The sequence below is a fragment of the Archocentrus centrarchus genome, chromosome 4 (genome assembly GCF_007364275.1).
Source record: "Archocentrus centrarchus isolate MPI-CPG fArcCen1 chromosome 4, fArcCen1, whole genome shotgun sequence".
Taxonomy (NCBI): Eukaryota; Metazoa; Chordata; class Actinopteri; order Cichliformes; family Cichlidae; genus Archocentrus; species Archocentrus centrarchus.
The window spans coordinates 36698769-36716513 of record NC_044349.1 but is presented as its reverse complement, the minus strand read 5'-3'; the positions used below and the strand labels follow the sequence as shown (position 1 = coordinate 36716513).

General features: G+C 45.9%; 2 protein-coding genes across 4 annotated transcripts; one reads left to right on the top strand and one right to left on the bottom strand.

Moving 5' to 3' along the window:
* Positions 1–308: 308 nt before the first annotated feature.
* On the top strand, positions 309–14045 carry trmt13 (tRNA methyltransferase 13). The gene is made up of 11 exons (XM_030728412.1): positions 309–489; positions 4101–4153; positions 4270–4336; positions 4442–4501; positions 4917–4986; positions 5506–5612; positions 5740–5925; positions 8647–8719; positions 8805–8879; positions 12568–12970; positions 13758–14045. Exons 1-11 carry the CDS (start codon positions 379–381, stop codon positions 13945–13947), a joined length of 1395 nt encoding a protein of 464 aa, XP_030584272.1. The 5' UTR covers positions 309–378; the 3' UTR covers positions 13948–14045.
* Positions 14008–17524, bottom strand: lrrc39 (leucine rich repeat containing 39). 3 transcript variants are annotated; one of them, XR_004019910.1, is made up of 9 exons: positions 17455–17524; positions 16994–17246; positions 15963–16071; positions 15736–15892; positions 15499–15635; positions 15046–15191; positions 14816–14968; positions 14422–14737; positions 14008–14336 (listed from the first exon to the last, which is right to left on the bottom strand). XR_004019910.1 is itself a non-coding variant. In XM_030728413.1 (9 exons), the coding sequence occupies exons 2-9, from the start codon at positions 17128–17130 to the stop codon at positions 14311–14313; spliced, it is 1044 nt and encodes a 347-aa protein (XP_030584273.1). In that variant the 5' UTR covers positions 17131–17246; positions 17455–17524; the 3' UTR covers positions 14008–14310. The 3 variants fall into 3 exon arrangements, 2 of the variants coding, with proteins under 2 accessions (XP_030584273.1, XP_030584274.1); XM_030728413.1 differs by having other exon boundaries at positions 14559–14737; XM_030728414.1 differs by having other exon boundaries at positions 14559–14737; positions 17485–17522.
* Positions 17525–17745: the final 221 nt, after the last annotated feature.

The following is a 17745-nucleotide window of genomic DNA, read 5'->3' as shown; positions in this document are numbered from 1 at the left end:
GTTAGTTAAAAAAAAAAAAAGTAAAGATCAAAACGTCATGAAATTTAATATTTTTATCCACACCGAAGTATAAGAACGCATTTCTGTAGATAAACTTTAGCTATGAACTTCAACAGGAAAGAGCTGAATCACCGGGTTCGCTGTTTTTGCTTTGGTTTGCCGCTTTAAACTGAAAGAGAGATTAGAGGCCACGATAAAACACACAAACAAAACGCTTCAGGAAAAACTAAAGCTGTTTCAGTGACTAATGGAAAATGGAATCATGTTGCTGGCGGCGGTCACGTGATGTGGGCAGGAAACCACGTGGTGTTCCTGCAATGGTGGCATTTCACACACTTTACCGAGCCCCTGAAGGAAACTGCCTCCGTGTCCTCCAACATGGCGACCCCGGAGCGCGGCCGCTGCGCTTTCTTTGTGCAGAAGAAGAAGCGTTTCTGCAAGATGGTGGCGGGAAAGGGCAAGAAGTACTGCGGCGAGCACGCGACCATGGTGAGTTAATGGACACGGTAACGTCCAGCACGTGCGCAGGTGTGAGCCCGAGGGGCCAGGTGCGCAGCTGCGCCGGTCGCGTCATCCATCACGGGCGTTTGTTCCACACCTGTTTAAATGTAGCTGGGCGGCTTCACAAAGTATTAACAGTAATGCATTACTAACAGTACTGTTACTACTCAATTACTACTGTTATTGTTCATAAAAGTGTGAAGTGCAGGTAACTCATAAAGGTGTCATGTACACAGAGCCGGCCCAAGACTTGAAGGGGCCCTAAGCGAAATTTGGTTTGGGGGGCCCCCCTCATACCATGTCATTGTCTCCTGAGCCTATTCGTTATTAATACAGAAAAGTTGAAGTTGAATATTAATTTTTAATTTTTGCATAGTTGAATGCATTCCATATCCGATCTAGAGGGCATAGACTTTTTAGGAAATATGTAATTTAGGGTGTTTGACCTGCTTTTGGGCATGTTGGACATGCTCTTTTCATCCAAAAGATGGAGATTTGTGCATAACTGTGCAAATGCACCTAATTACAGACTAGTAAATATGCCATTTTAATATATAAATAATAATTATGCAGCATACAGAATTGCCGAGCATCAATAGAATAATATCAAACACAAGTGGTCAACAATTGGGTCCAGTACTGTAAATGTTATTACGCTGCTATACCACAAAATGGCATGGTGGCACTCCAAGAGCACAAATGGGACATAAAAGTGAGGTCCACTAGTCTATCCATGCAACCTGACCACAGCGTGAGAACAACAAAACACTGTCACCACAGGAACAGTGATTGAAGCAGGATAAACCACCACAGCTCACAAATGCAGTTCTGTCTGAACATGCATGAATAAAACTAAGATATACAAAGCTAGCATGTCCCATCCACTGCACCTTGTAACTATTGAACAGCCCTGACATATAAGAGTCTGCAGTGTGGCAGGCAGGATAAGGACCCAAACACAGGACTCAGGAGAAAAAAGTGTGAACTCAGAAATACACAACTTTGTTTCTGGATGCACATCAGGTACAAGGAAGCTAGAAAGCTCACCTGGCGCTAATAGGTCAACAACTAGTAATACTCAGGGAAACTCTAAACCAGGAAACACACTGCCTGAGTGACACGATGTGACAAAGAACAGGAGGACACAGACGATACACACACGAGGTGATCAGGGAGAGAGGACACAGCAGGGAGCACAGCAGAACAAGAGAAGAGGAGTAAAACTGAATATGATACAAAGTAAAACAGGAAGTAGACATGGAAACAAATACTGACTTGACACAACACAGGGCAGCAGACACACAGAGGGACTGCAACGCCTACATTAGAGCAACAAGATCATAACTAGACACAAGAGGAGGACTGAAACTACAGCACAAGGAACAGAGACAGGACTAAAATCCACTTAACAGGAGAACAAACCAGAAACAATGAAACACCAAACAGAGCTGAGAACACAGGAAGGCTGAGAACTGAAACAGGATTAAATAGAAAGTGAACAACAGCCAAGAACAGAACTCAGAAAACTAAGAAGCCTGAGGATAGAAACAATGAAACCAACCAGGAATTAGCAGAAAAAGACAAAAATTCAAAACTGCAACAACACAAACTAGGAATCAAACAGTAACATTAACAATATAAATTGAAAAATGAATTATAAATGCTGGGTCATAAACCCACGACCATGATGATAAGATCCAAGCAAAAAGTATATTAACTAGTAACAGAGTAAGGAAGGTGACACAGGCTGACAGGTTGTTTTTGACAGACACAGTGATATAAGTACCATACTTAGCCAGCTAGCGATAGCTAAGTACGTTTGGAGCTGGTTACAAACTAAACTATTGTAACTGCTCATGGAAACATACCTTTGTCTTTTTCTTCCTCTAATCATCTCCTTTCCCTCCTCTCCCTCAGAGGGACAGCTCCTTTCTGTCACATTTCTGTTTCGTAGCTTCATCCACAAATGACCGAAACTGATGGACCATCGGGTCACCTGGAGCACTGCTGATGCGCATGCCTGCCCAAACTACCTGAATTCACACTGACACACGCAGTCAGTCAGCAAGTGTCCTACTCACTAAATTAGTGTTGTTACAATTGTACAAATATGAGGAGGTGGGATGGTTTTTTCTTTCTTTAGGATGCTGGCATGTTAAAAAAGAATAAAGTTTCATCACAAATGTAGGTGAGCTTGGGGGCCCTCTGGTGGTCAAGGGGCCCCATGCAGCCGCATATGTCGCCTATGCCTTGGGCCGGCTCTGGATGTACAGGTGGAAGAGTGACAACCGTCCGTCAGCGGCTGATGAGGTAGACATGGAATGCCTCAATTCTTTTCTCAGGATCCAGGTTTAAAGTTAAATGTGAACAGATGAGTTGTTACCTGCTCACCACGCCCCGATAAACCAGCGGTTAAACACACGCTGCCAAAGATGCACGAGGGCATCTCAATGTTTCAGTCAGCATGAGTCTGAAGTCCTGATCAGAGGCTCCTCAGAGGCAGGATTATAGAACATAGAACATAAATCAGGAGAAGGAAAACTGTAACCGGTCATTTGGTTTGAGAATATGAGGAAGGCTGAAGGCGGCTGATGCTGAACATTTTAACGGCATTGTCAGAATATTCTAGCGTCTGTTAAAATCTGAGAACAGCGTTTGCTTTCACATCCTTTAGTGTGACACTGAAGGATGTGCAGCTTTCAATCTTAGAAACATGGTGTCAAACCAAATACTTACTCTGGATGACATTACCTTGGCCTGCAGTAACACTGTGAGAAATCTTGGAGTGACTTTTTTTTTTTTTTTCAGGATATGTCCTTCGGTGCTGTCTCAGAGTGATGCTAAAAAGCTAATTCATGCATTTATTACTTCTAGGCTGGATTATTGTAATTCATTATTATCAGGCTGTCCTAAAAGCTCCCTGAAAAGCCTTCAGCTGATCCAAAAGCTGCAGCTAGAGTACTGACAGGGACTAGAAAGAGAGAGCAGATTTCTCCCATATTGGCTTCTCTTCATTGGCTCCCTGTTAAATCTAGAATAGAATTTAAAATCCTTCTCCTCACCTACAAGGTCTTGAATAATCAGGCCCCATCTTATCTCAAAGACCTCATAGTACCATATCACCCCAATAGAGCACTTCACTCTCAGACTGCTGGCTTACTTGTGGTTCCTCGGATACTTAAGAGTAGAATGGGAGGCAGAGCCTTCAGCTTTCAGGCGCCTCTTCTGTGGAACCAGCTCCCAGCTTGGATTCAGGAGACAGACATCCTCTCTATTTTTAAGATTAGGCTTCAAACTTTTACCTGATCTTCTGCTACAGACACACAGTGTGTTCTTCCAACATGAGCACAGCTGTAACACCTGTAAGCGTTAATCACAGGTGCTCGCAGAGGGTTCATCAATCACAATGACTGACCCAGAGAGGGTCTCACTTTTATTCATGAGATCATCTAAAAGAAACTCATCCTGCAGCACCCCCTGCTGTGTGGATGCTGTGTCTCCATCATTTGAAGAATGTTTCACCTGGTCAGGTTTGATCAGGATCAATGATATTGATCAGCTGTGATGTCACGAGCCTGTGATGTGTTTCCTGTCTCCAGGAGGAGGACGGGGGTGGCAGCAGGAGGATCGTCTGTCCTCTGGACCCCAAACAGTAAGTGACCAGGCATCAGTCATCGATCAGGTTATTGATCAGCTGAGAAAAAGCTGATTACTGACTGCTGCTGGTAGTTATTCTGCAGGTGGTGCTCTGCTTGTTTTGTGTTTCAGCACTGTGACTGAAGACAGACTCCAGAAACACCTGAAGAAGTGCAACTCCAGAGAGAAACCCAAGCCGGTGAGATGCTCGATTGATCCATCTATCGATCGATCCAGGGGGTAGTCTGTGTCAGTGGGTTTATCCGAGTGTTTCCAGCAGAGATGAACGTTTGATCTCCTGCAGGTTTACTTTGTGGAGAACATCAACGCTGGATCAGCCGATGGACACGAGATGCTTAAACAGGTAACAGCTCACCTGCATGGAAGGGGGTGTGGTTATTAAAGGCTGAGTCATACAAAGTCATATGGATTTATGGTTGCGCTGCTTTTTGTGTAGGATGCTGATTGGCTAAAGACACAAAACATTAAAGAGCTCCAGACACTTTGGTCCACAGCGCCTCCTCCAGGCAAACAGAAGAATATTTCATATACACACATTCTACAAACGCACATTCGATACATATCTCTGTGCTTCACGATGTTTCCTCTTGGATCACATACAAGAAATGCACTAGGTCATTACATATGGCCTAGTTTTGAACATGATGATGATGATGTTGGTGATGGTGAGGATGATCGATGGATGCTGATGATGTGCTGGTGGTGATGACGATGGCCACGGTGATGATGATGATGAGGGTGATGTTCTTATGTTTAAGGTGAGTTTGTCTGAGCGCAGCAGGACTGAGTTGGAGTCTCTACTGGACAAACTGAAGACAGCCATCAAAGGTGAGCTGCTCATCTTCATCTTTGTTTTGGGACACGGACACACACACACACACACACACTGACATCAGCTAATGGTTTTGGGAGATACACTCATTGTTTCTGGATCATCCACACAGCAGAGAGTTCACTGTTGGATGAGTTTTTTCTTTTTAGATGATCTCGTGAATAAAAGTGTGAGCAGCAGCAGACCCTCTCTGTCTTCTCTCATCAGTACAAACGGCTGCTCTGTATTAGGATCAAATATCAACTCTTATAGAACAATAAAACTGTTTGTAGTTAACAGGAATCGAGAAATAAAGTTGAGTATAAGAATCTATGTTCAATATTAATGCTCATCAGGGAAAAACAAAGACTTTGGATGCCACTGAAGAAACTTTAGCCCCTCCTACTGTCCACACACAGAAGTCTGGACTACCTTCCAGGAATAGTGATGCTATTTTCTGGAGATCTGATTGGTCAGTCAGTGGTGATTCCATACCTGCTGATCTCTGCGGATTTCTGTCTGTGCTGTTGTTGTAGGACTGCAGTGTGACATAGAGGACAGCGTTCTGTCTCATCCTGCCCTCCAGGACGAGCTCAACAACCCAAAGAATGGAGGCTCCGCCCACAAACACCTGAAGCAGCAGGTAGACTCAGACACACCTGACAGAACACTTGGTCTGCATATTCATCTCGTTTCCATGGTGAAGAGTCAAACCAATAAATAAGCCTGAAACCTGATCCCCGTCTCACTGACATGCTGGGTGTGTTCAGTCCTCCATCTTAGGTCACCTGGAGGAGCTGGGGCTGCTGGGAAGGGGGCGGTGCTTTGTGGAGTTTGGAGCGGGTCGAGGTAAGCTGTCCCACTGGATCCACGAGGCCCTGAAGACCTGCGAGGACCTGAAGAGGAACGAGGACCTGCAGCTACTGCTGGTGGAGCGCTGCAGCACCCGGTTCAAGGTACAGAAACCTGTTCAGCCCTGATTCTGAAATCCTGACTCTACCTGCTGAAATCCACCTCACAGTAAACACCAGACCCAAACTCAAAGTCCAGACCCTCCAAACCTCCACACAGTACCTGTATACTCAGTATGTCAGCCAATCACAGACTACAGACTGTGTATGAAACATAACCACTGTGATGTCATCACTTCCTCAGTGACGTCCACATTTACGAGTCGACTTCAGCTTTGTGGTTGTCACTATCTTTCTTTGTTTTTTTGTGTGTGTTTGGTTTTGTTTTTGGAGCAGATTATTATTATTATTTATTTTTTTTTAGCTCAAGGTGTAGTCATATCCTTTGCATCGCCGTCTGCTCCACAAAAAACTTTAACGTTGGCAATGACCTGAGAACAGTGTGACCTAGGATGCCCAAATTCACACCATGGATGCATACTGTTCAAACTAGCCCCATCAAACACCCCCAACAGCCTGTGGAGGTGGTAATCCCCGAACCAGATGGTGGTCACAGGAGGTGAAGGAAGCCATCAAGCTGAAGAAGGAGTCCTGTCTGGCTTAGTTAGCCTGTGGGACTTCGGAGGAAGCTGATGGGTGCCAGCAGGCCGAGCAGAATGGAGCTCAGGCAGTGGGAGGGATTTTGTGAGCCAGTGGAAAAAGACTTTCGAGGTGCCTCAAAGTGATTCTGGCAAACTGTCAGGCATGTCAGGAGGGGAAAGCGGTGCTCTAAGTACTCTCATGTTGCTGATCCTGCAGTGGTTCCCCATTAAAGTCAGAGTCCAGTTTAAGATTCTGGTTCTGACTTTTAGAGCTCTTCATGGACAAGCACCAGCTTACACCATTGGACTTTTACAACCATACGTCCCCATCAGGTCCCCAAGGTCATGTGATCAGGGACTACTGGCTTTACATCATATGAGGCTGAGCTTGACAGCCGTGGATTCAGTCGTGTCTTTAAAAAAAAAACTAAAACTCACCTTTTTTAGACTTGGGTTTGGTTAAGTTGTTGGTTATGTTTTGAAGCACTCTGTGATGTTTGTCTTGAGAGGTGCTATATAAATAACATTGTACTTACTTTCTCTACCCACATGGTGTATGGTGTGGGTGGAGCGCTGAGGATATGGTCGGGTGGTGGAAGGAATACTTCAAAGACCTCCGTAATCAAAGACCTCATAGTACCATATCACCCCAATAGAGCACTTCGCTCTCAGACTGCTGGCTTACTTGTGGTTCCTAGGATACTTAAGAGTAGAATGGGAGGCAGAGCCTTCAGCTTTCAGGCGCCTCTTCTGTGGAACCAGCTTCCAGCTTGGATTCAGGAGACAGACACCCTCTCTATTTTTAAGATTAGGCTTAAAACTTTCCTTTATGATAAAGCTTATAGTTAGGGCTGGATCAGGTGACCCTGAACCATCCCTTAGTTATGCTGCTATAGGCCTAGTCTGCTGGGGGGTTCACATAATGCACTGTTTCTCATTCACCTTATTTACTTTGTTTATACTCCACTCTGCATTTAATCATTAATTGATATTAATCTCTGGCTCTCTTCCACAGCATGTCTTTCTCTCCCCTCAGCCCAACCGGTCGCGGCAGATGACTGCCCCTCCCTGAGCCTGGTTCTGCTGGAGGTTTCTTCCTGTTAAAAGGGAGTTTTTCCTTTCCACTGTCACCAAGTGCTGCTCATAGGGGGTCGTTTTGACTGTTGGGTTTTCTCTGTATTATTGTAGGGTCTTTACCCACAATACAAAGCGCCTTGAGGCGACAGTTTGTTGTGATTTGGCGCTATATAAATAAAATTGAATTGAATTGAATCCCACTGACACATCTTCTGAAAGCAGAGTCTGAGGACGAGGGGGACGACTCGCCCATCACTGGGGGTGATGTCACTGAGGTGGTTGAACAGCCTCCTTGGCAGGGCCCCTAGGGATGGATGAGCTCCACCCTGAGTTCCTGAAGGCTCTGGATGTTGTAGGGCTCTCTTGGTTGATATGCATCTGGAGATCTATGGTGGTGCCTCTGGATTGGCAGACTGGGATGGTGGTTCCCATCTCCAGCTTAGGTTTCAGCCTCAAAAGTTCATGCTTGCTGACAGTACTGACGCCGTTCACCATAATCTGACTATAATAATGGCAACGCTTTAAATTTTACATTTCGATATCTGCTCCACTTTGTTTTTAGCAGTAGCTGGTCAGATGTAGCACACTACCTGAAAGCGGCAGTAATGCATCCAGATGCTGGTTGCTGGTCACCATTAAACAGTAAATAAAAGATTATCTCCGTGACTTCCAGAGGCTGGAGTGGTGAGATTAGTTCTGGTATTAAAGGTCCAGAGTGAACTCTGCCAGCATCGCCACAGAGGTTTGGGGCTCGGTGTCGAAGCGTTCCCAGAAACCCAAACTCTCAAATCCAGAACTTCAAAATCCCAACAGACTTAAAAATCCAGATCCCAGAACTTCAGAGGGCCAGAAACCAACCTGCCAACCTCCAGGTTTCCTTATTTCTGTTTTCTATTTTTGAAATTAAAGAAAAATTGAAATGTTGTTACCCTGTGTGCAGCTTTCCTCAGATTCATGCCTCGCTCTTGGTGCCTGAGGCTTCAGACCCCACAAACTGACTCATGGTGTCTGAGTCCATCTTTTATGTACCGACTCTGATCGGACCCCAGAGCAGGTGATCAGTTTGATCGATTGATAAATGAAGCAGGTCTGAACTGTTCTGTTGCAGGTGGACGGGAAACATCAGGATGTCGGAGTTCAGTTTGAGAGGCTGCAGGTGGACATTCAGCATCTGGATCTGAGTAAGACACGGGCATCTGGAAGCTGTGATGGTCTGACCTCTCTGAGGGTTTACATGCCCTGACCCGAGTCTGTGGATGTTTTCAGGTAAAGTCCCTCTGCTCCAGGAGAAGAAGCTCCCGCTGGTCGGAGTTGGGAAGCATCTGTGTGGAGCAGCAACAGGTGAGAACAGCCAAAAATCTCTGAGCTCTGATTGGTGGTGAGCAATGGCAGATGAAACTTCAGTCTCACACCTCCTCCAAACTCTAAACTGAAGTCGTTCTGCAGAGTCTGCGTCACACCCAAACGTGCTGGAAATAAAAGAATCAGTGAAAGCGTGGCGCTTCCAGCTGATTTTAAACTGAAACTCAGATTATCACCTGCTGCCACCCAGGTGAGGTGTTTAGCATCAGTTACCATGGTGATTTAGCAGGTAAAAAGAACCACTTTGGTGACAGAAAACTCTGAATTTAAGCTTAACCATTAATCCGGCTTCATAGTTACACCCCTCTGGAAGGTAGTATTTCTGTAGTTTGAGGGTACTTTTAGGTCACTTCAGGTTTATGTACAGTACCAGTCAGATGTTTGGACACACTTACACATTGAAGTAAGTGTGTAATACACTGATTTACCATCAGTGTATTTACTCAGGAAGGACCGTACAGGCTCTCACCCTGATCGCTGAGCTGCATCTGCTGACAGTCTCTCACACTCTGGCAGCCTCGATACAGTTCGTGCAGTTTTGATTGTGCGGGTTTCTCAGCGTAACATGCAGCTACACCAGCGCTGCTGTTTCAGTCTGTGACAAAACGACACTCAAAGCTTTTTCCCAGTTTGCTTTCATGATGAGGACCCTTCACTGTCAGAGTTTACAGGCCAGGGAACAGTTTGATAGCAGAACTGTTAAAAGCTGTTCCAGCTCAGTGTTTCTTCTTCTTTTTTTTTTTTAGCTCCGCTGTCGACAGCAGACAGCAGTGAGCGGCGCTGATCCGGCCTCCGTCCAGCAGCTTTGGCTGAATTCACTCCTCGGTCATTTAGATTTGAAATCTTCTGAAACTAAAGCTCTACAGAATAAGGGAGACCAATTTTTGATTTGACACAGCCGGGAGCGTCCTGTCAGCATTGTTGCAGTTTGCAGTCAGAATGATGGTGAGGTTCAAAGGACCGACTCAGATGGTGCACAGATTTAAGGGTTTCATTTATTTTTTACTAATTATCAATAAGGACAGGCCTTTGACATATAACCAGGGGTGAAAGTAGTTTTAAATTATTGCTGGTACTATGACAAGCACACACACACACACACACACATATATATTTATATATATATATAAATATATATTATATAATATATATATATATATATATATATATGTATGTACTGCGTACCGGCGCAGAATCTTTTAGTGCTGCGCAGTACCGGACCGTACCGGCTTACTTTCACCCCTCCATATAACAGTAAACAATAAAGCATAATCACTGCATGGTCACGTGATGTCGTGACAATGCAGGTGAGAATACTGTGATTAAGAGCATTCATACATTAAAGCTTCATAAATTATGTTCACCTCTGGTCACTCCCGTGTTTCAGGGCGACCCTGCGGCTGCTGCGACATGTAAAATCTGCATTTTTAACTGATTGTGAAGGTTACTTTGTTTTGGCAATGGGGGGTCTGAACATAATTATATGACATATTTTTATGTTCCTGAATGCACTCAGTGCAGTTAAAATCTTGATATGATTGACACAGTAACACAAAAAGGACTGTGGGGTCAGTTACTGCACATAGACTGAGCACATACAGTGCCTCGTGAAAGTATTCAGCCCCTTGAACTTTTCAACCTTTTGCCACATTTCAGGCTTCAAACACAAAGATATAAAATGTTAATTTTTTGTGAAGAATCAACAAGTGGGACATAATCGTGAAGTGGAATGAAATTTATTGGATGTGTCAAACTTTTTTAACAAATAAAAAACTGAAAAGTGGGGCGTGCAATATTATTGGGCCCCTTTACTTTCAGTGCAGCAAACTCACTCCAGAAGTTCAGTGAGGATCTCTGAATGATCCAATGTCGTCCCAAATGACTGATGATGATAAATAGAATCCACCTGTGTGTAATCAAGCCTCCGTATAAATGCACCTGCTCTGTGATAGTCTCAGGGTTCTGTTCAAAGTGCAGAGAGCATCATGAAGACCAAGGAACACACCAGGCAGGTCCGAGATATTGTTGTGGAGAAGTTCAAAGCCGGATTTGGATACAAAAAGATTTCCCAAGCTTTAAACATCTCAAGGAGCACTGTGCAAGCAATCATATTGAAATGGAAGGAGTATCAGACCACTGCAAATCTACCAAGACCCGGCCGTCCCTCTAAACTTTCATCTCAAACAAGGAGAAGACTGATCAGAGATGCAGCCAAGAGGCCCATGATCACTCTGGATGAACTGCAGAGATCTACAACTGAGGTGGGAGAGTCTGTCCATAGGACAACAATCAGTCGTACACTGCACAAATCTGGCCTTTATGGAAGAGTGGCAAGAAGAAAGCCATTTCTCAAAGATATCCATAAAAAGTCTTGTTTAAAGTTTGCCACAAGCCACCTGGGAGACACACCAAACATGTGGAAGAAGGTGCTCTGGTCAGATGAAACCAAAATCCAACTGTTTGGCCACAATGCAAAACGATATGTTTGGCGTAAAAGCAACACAGCTCATCACCCTGAACACACCATCCCCACTGTCAAACATGGTGGTGGCAGCATCATGGTTTGGGCCTGCTTTTCATCAGCAGGGACAGGGAAGATGGTCAAAATTGATGGGAAGATGGATGGGGCCAAATACAGGACCATTCTGGAAGAAAACCTGTTGGAGTCTGCAGGAGACCTGAGACTGGGACGGAGATTTATCTTCCAACAAGACAATGATCCAAAACATAAAGCCAAATCTACAATGGAATGGTTCACAAATAAATGTATCCAGGTGTTGGAACGGCCAAGTCAAAGTCCAGACCTGAGAATCTGTGGAAAGAGCTGAAGACTGCTGTTCACAAACGCTCTCCATCCAACCTCACTGAGCTCGAGCTGTTTTGCAAGGAAGAACGGGCAAGAATTTCAGTCTCTCGATGTGCAAAACTGATAGAGACATACCCCAAGAGACTTGCAGCTGTAATTGCAGCAAAAGGTGGCGCTACAAAGTATTAACGCTAGGGGGCCGAATAATATTGCACGCCCCACTTTTCAGTTTTTTATTTGTTAAAAAAGTTTGACACATCCAATAAATTTCGTTCCACTTCACGATTGTGTCCCACTTGTTGTTGATTCTTCACAAAAAATTAAAATTTTATATCTTTATGGTTGAAGCCTGAAATGTGGCAAAAGGTTGAAAAGTTCAAGGGGGCCGAATACTTTCACAAGGCACTGTACATCACCTCCCGTATGCTAAGAACCTGCGTTTCTCACCCTCAGAACATTTCTCCAGTATTCAGCATGAAGAAGACCGTGCTGCATGTTGGAGGTAGTTGAGTAGAACATTAGTCAGAAACCTTTATGGTCATAATGGCCAACTATAGTTCTTACCATAATAATCCCAAACACAGACGTGACTCAGTGGTATATATTTATTATGATTTCAGCATTTCTTATTTCTTTTGGGGGGGGGGGGGGGGGGGGTGTACTGTTACCTCCTAAAGATTCAGACCGGCTCCTCATACGGTCACATCTAAACATCCAGTCAAGCCTCAAAGATTGCAGCTAATAAAAGGTGAACATCTTCTGAGTCCACATCAGGGCCAAACTGAAGGTAAAGAGTTTCAGGTACAGGTGAGGCAGCAGTCTGAAGGATGTGGGCTCACCTGGTTCTGGTTCTGTCCTCAGATCTGGCGCTGCGCTGTTTGTTGGAAACCCCAGGACTCACAGAGGAGGATGAACCACCCCACAAATGCTTCAGACCATCAGAACCATCTGAGCCGAGGCCAGGAGATGATCTGGAATCAGCACCAGCGAGCTCGCGCTCTGACGCCGGTCCCGGCCCGGTGCTGGGCCTGGCGGTGGCGCTGTGCTGCCACCATCGTTGTGAGTGGCGTCACTACACTGGGAAGCAGTTCTTCCTGCAGAGAGGACTCGGAGCGCCGGAGTTCTCTGCTTTCTGTCGGATGTCCAGCTGGGCCACATGTGGACTCAGACCAACCAATCAGGACTGCCCACAGCAGGATTCGACCAATCAGAGAGGAGACGGTGAAGAGCACGAACCAGCAGAGGAGGACGACGCCATGAACGGGTAAATATTTGACCTTTGACTCTAAAAGCTGTCACTGGATGTTCATATGGACCTGAGGACCAGCAGAGACGATCTGAGTTAAATTTGTCCAAACTCACAAAGTTTGTTGTTCAGTAACCTCAGAACATCAGTCGGCCATTTAAAGCCAACCTGTTGGGCTCATTTCCACCTCTGTGGTTTTAGTCTGGAGTAGCTTTGCATGATCCACAGTTCAGAATAATCTTTCTTTGCCGTCAGTTTTTATTGATACACATCACCTTCAAACACCAGCTGCTTCTGCTGGGCTTCAGCTACACTGCTAACATCTGCTGGAGGTATCGTTTGAAAACGGGCGCCAACAATGGAAGGCGTCCTGTCCTAAACCCTTCACCAACCAATCAGCACGTATTAGCAGCATGTTAGTGTTTTATGACAAAAATCAGCTTCACTGAGGGGAAAACTGAAGGACAGAAGACTGGTTTTGTCTGTTCATCTCAGAGCGCCCCCTGCTGCTCCCCGTCTGTGACGAGCTGATGTCAGCCTGTCTGAAAGCTGAGACAGACGGAGTGTGCAGAGCAGCACTGGCTCACAGGGATTACTGTGCTGTACTCACACTGAGCTCATTAGAAACTGTGGTGATGTTTAACATGAAGATCCACCTCAGGAGGAACACCTGAATCACGACTGTGTTTACACACTGAACTACTGTAACACTTCAACTCTGTGTGTGCGTGTGTGTGTGTGTGTGTGTGTGTGTGTGTGTGTGTGTGTGTGTGTGTGTGTGTGTGTGTGTGTGTGTGTGTTGCAGGTTTCTGTCGGCGGCTGAGCGTGAACAGGTCGGCCATCTCTGCAAACAGCTGATTGACAGCGGCAGATGTCACTTCCTGAAGATGAAAGGATACAGCAGCAAACTGACTCGCTACATCGGCAGTGATGTCACGCTGGAGAACATCCTGCTGACCGCCGTACCCCTCACCCCCCCTCCTCTTCCTGATTGATTGATTATTGCTGATTGACTGTAACCTGCAGCTTTGAGTTTCTAAGCAACAGACTGAAAGTGTTGGGGTATTTTATGTTTGTATTAAAGTGTTTTCACCTCTTGCGCGTGCAGTCTTTGTACATTTATATATGTCCAGTCTTTAAACAAGCAGCACTGAGCATGCTCACTAAAATCTGGATATCAGGCGGCACAAACATGGTTCAGTTCACAGCTGGACAAACTTTTGGAGGTTGAGTCGCCCTCTGTTGTTGTTTCCTGCTCATCCAGCCAAACTCTTTCAAAATAAAAGCACAGGTGTGGCCTTATGGAAGCATGCTTAGGATGGGAAAAGCCAGAAGAAGAAGAGGCGTGGTGGCGTGTTTTACTCTGAGGACTCGTCGTCGGACTCTGAAACATTCAGAAGAGAAAATCGTGTCAGCTGAGACCAACAAAGCATTAAACTAGTCGTTTTTATTCACGTCACACTAATAACCTGAGTTCAGAGGGGTCAGTCAGGGTTTAGCTTCCTGTTAGGTGACCTGGGCCAGGGTCACTGTCCAGATGAGACGCTTGGCACACGCAGGTTAGTGTGTTAGCGTACACAGGTCAGTGAGCGTGCTCAGTACTAACGGTTGATGCTGTGCATGTTGAGCACGGCGTACGCTCTCTTACGGGCCTCCTGGATGTACATGAGCATGAACTCTTTTCCAAACATCTCCCTGTCGTCTTCCTCCTCATCCTCAGCCGCTGCCTCCCTGCTTGGGAGCGTCACGTCCAGAGTCAGAGGATTGTCCCTGAAATTCACAAACCTGCTCCAAGGAAACAAAGAAGTGTGTGAGAACAGACGGACAGATAGAGGACAGGTGTGTGAGGATGGATGGGCTCACCTGAGGTTGGACATGTCCTCCATGAGCGGCGGGATGTGTCTCAGTCTGTTGCTGCTGAGCACGAGTGTGTCCAGGCTCCTCATCCTGGTGATGTTCTCTGGAAGCTTCTCCAGCTCGTTCCTCTGCAGCCACAGAGTGTGCAGCATCTCCATCCTGAGGAGAAACACACCCCCTCATCATTGTCTGTTGACAGACAGGAGGTGGAGCTTAAGTTGTCTCTCAGCTCCTACCTGTGTATGTCTTCAGGTAAGTCCTGCAGGCAGTTTCCTCCCATATCGAGCCACTCGAGCGCTGGCAGGGCGAGCAGGCAGGCGGGCAGGTGGCTGAAGTTGTTCATGGAGAGATCGACGTGCTGCAACCTCGACAGTGTCCCGAGCTGAAGGTCAGAGAGACAGGAGCACACCTGAGATCAGTTGGTACGGGAGCAGGCCTTACCATTCAGGTGTAATCAGGCGGTCGCACAGGCGGACCCATGGTTCAGCAGTAGATCCAGAGCTCAGTCAGGCCTCAGAGAGTCTGCAGGGCTCTTTGCTCTGAGCTGATCTCTACCTCCACTCTCCTAAAACACTAAATCAGTTCCTGCTTCCACAGCTGAAGTCAGGAAATCAGCCTCATGACCACATCTGCACATCTGTGCTCCCGTACATACGGGTCCAGGTGTGCAGGCTGGTTTGGACCCTCACCTGGTCTGGTAGCTCGTGCAGGTCCCAGTTCATGGCCAGCTCCAGCCTTTCCAGACTGTCACAGCCGCTCAGCTCTTCAGGAACAAACTGGATTCTGTTGTAGCTCAGCAGCAGCTCTCTGAGGCCAGTCAGCTTCCCTGAGACCAGAACCAGGACACGAGAGGTCTCAGCACACTGAACCAGTTCTGTGACCAGAAAATCTGGATCAGAGGCAGATGAAACCAGAGGTGTGCTCACCAATCTGTTTGGGGATCTCAGTGACTCCGTTCCGGGACAGATCGAGGACCAGAAGGTTCTGGAAGCTGGAGATGAAATGAGGGATCTTCAGGAGTCCGGTCCTGTGGATCTGCCACTCCTGAACCTGACTGAGCTGGATCAGACAGCCCGGCAGAGTCTGGAAACCAGAGAGGAGATCAGAATGAGATGAACCGTCAGTTCACTGCACATCCTGCAGGGGGCGTTACCTTCCACTCCTCCTGCTCGATCCGGAGAACCAGTCGACCGTCTTCAGTCTGCAGCTTCTGCTTCAGGCGTGCCAGAGTCACCCGGTCCTCCCAAACCCCGACACAGAGCCTGGACCAGAGACACAAAGAGCAGCAGGAAGTGATGAAATCTCTGCAGTCTGACTCGTGACATCACTTCTTTTATTTTAATTTGAAAACTGAGATTTCTTCTTCATTGTTGTGTTTAAGACTTTTTTGTGGCATTGCATTATTTGATTTTATTCGCTGATTTTGGTACATTTTATCATGTTTGTCTTATTAATGAATTTCATCTTTATTACTTTATTTTGTATTTTATTTCTGTATTTTTACTTTATTTGTACTTCTGCTTCAGATTTTTTAAATGTAATTTTATGTATTGTCTTTTCCATTTGTTTTAAATCTCATAACTTTTCTTCAGTCATCTCTGAAGCTCTTTAAAAGGCGATGTACTGATCAGTTTGATTGATTAAATGATTGATACTGAAACCACAGACTGTAGGTAAAAGATGGCCATACCACTTGGTTCAGCACCTCAGCAATACGTTCTGATATCCTGCTCAACGACCGGCATAAAAGTCAGCCATTAGTCTGTCAGACCTCATAGAGGCGTGTCTCTCCAGGTTTTATTTTTCAGGTGTTTATGTTTTCCCAGCTGTCATTTAATTTACTGTCAGGTAACAGCAACGTGAGAGCAACAGGAAGTGGGAGGGACTAATGGTTCCAATAACTTTGTTTTACTGGCGTAGAGACTGAATATAAAATCTTGGATCATTTTAGGGTTAATAAGGGTTTTCTGAGGACCTTCGGTCATCAGGTCATGGACCCCTGAGGGTCCCCAAATCCCTCTAAACGCCCATTAAGTTTTGGGTGGTTTAGGTGGAGGCGTTGGATGTGCACTTGTTGAAGGTTCAGCAGGCCAATCCCTTGATTTGCTGAGCGACTTTCTGTCTGGCTCAACCAGCACTTTTAACCAACAGGAAATGTTCTCAGGTGAGTGGGTGTGGTCTGACCTGCCTGTGGCTCCGCCCCTCGTCAGCCTCCTCTTCTGCTCCTCCTCCTGCTCCTCCCTCCGCTTCCTGATCCTGGTCTCCCATAGAGCTTTGATGGAGCTCACTGAGCTGCACGCCACCACCACGCCCACCATCATCACCACGTCCTCTCAGCCTTGTGATGTCACAGTGCAAAGGCAGAGACAGATGACCTCTGACCTCTGAGTTGCAGCCTCATGCCCCCGCTGACCATCCTGTGACACTGATTTATGATCTTCAACAGAAATCAGCACATTCACGCTTCAGATCACCTGATTTATAATTAAATTACTGAAGAAATGAAATTCACTTTAAAGGACAAAAATCAAAGAACCAGAAACTGTTTCAACCTGTAACTTTCAGTCCTGCAGTAACTGTACTACACCAGCCACAGTACCAGTATTACAGCAGTATTATTACTACAGTAGCATGTGAAACGTTACCTGCTGAAGTACTGAATTATTGTTCGTCACCTTGTAGCAGAGCAGCAGCTCTCCTCCGCACTGCGTCCCTTCTGCTGAAATCTGACCTCAGGTCTGCTGGATAATTATAGCTTCCAGGTCACATGACCCCAACAGACACAGGCACGCAGTCACATGACCTGCTGTTATTTTGAGACCCTCACTAAAAATAACATCAGCTGACTGGGACAGTCAGCTCCCTCACCCTCCCATAGATGCAGCAGGTCAGGACCCTGCCCAACGGTACTTCAGCACCCTGGAACTCAAACTACT

What these genes read in the sequence shown, in the direction of transcription:
- trmt13 (XM_030728412.1), top strand. Translation starts at nt 379, where the DNA reads ATGGCGACCCCGGAGCGCGGCCGCTGCGCTTTCTTTGTGCAGAAGAAG. An exon ending in GCGGCGAGCACGCGACCATG is followed by an intron (nt 490 to 4,100) that starts GTGAGTTAATGG and finishes TCCTGTCTCCAG; the next exon opens with GAGGAGGACGGGGGTGGCAG. An exon ending in TCTGTGTGGAGCAGCAACAG is followed by an intron (nt 8,880 to 12,567) that starts GTGAGAACAGCC and finishes TTCTGTCCTCAG; the next exon opens with ATCTGGCGCTGCGCTGTTTG.
- lrrc39 (XM_030728413.1), bottom strand. Translation starts at nt 17,130, where the DNA reads ATGATGGTGGGCGTGGTGGTGGCGTGCAGCTCAGTGAGCTCCATCAAA. An exon ending in AGGGGCGGAGCCACAGGCAG is followed by an intron (nt 16,072 to 16,993) that starts GTCAGACCACAC and finishes TCTCTGGTCCAG; the next exon opens with GCTCTGTGTCGGGGTTTGGG. An exon ending in TTACCTGAAGACATACACAG is followed by an intron (nt 14,969 to 15,045) that starts GTAGGAGCTGAG and finishes GTTTCTCCTCAG; the next exon opens with GATGGAGATGCTGCACACTC.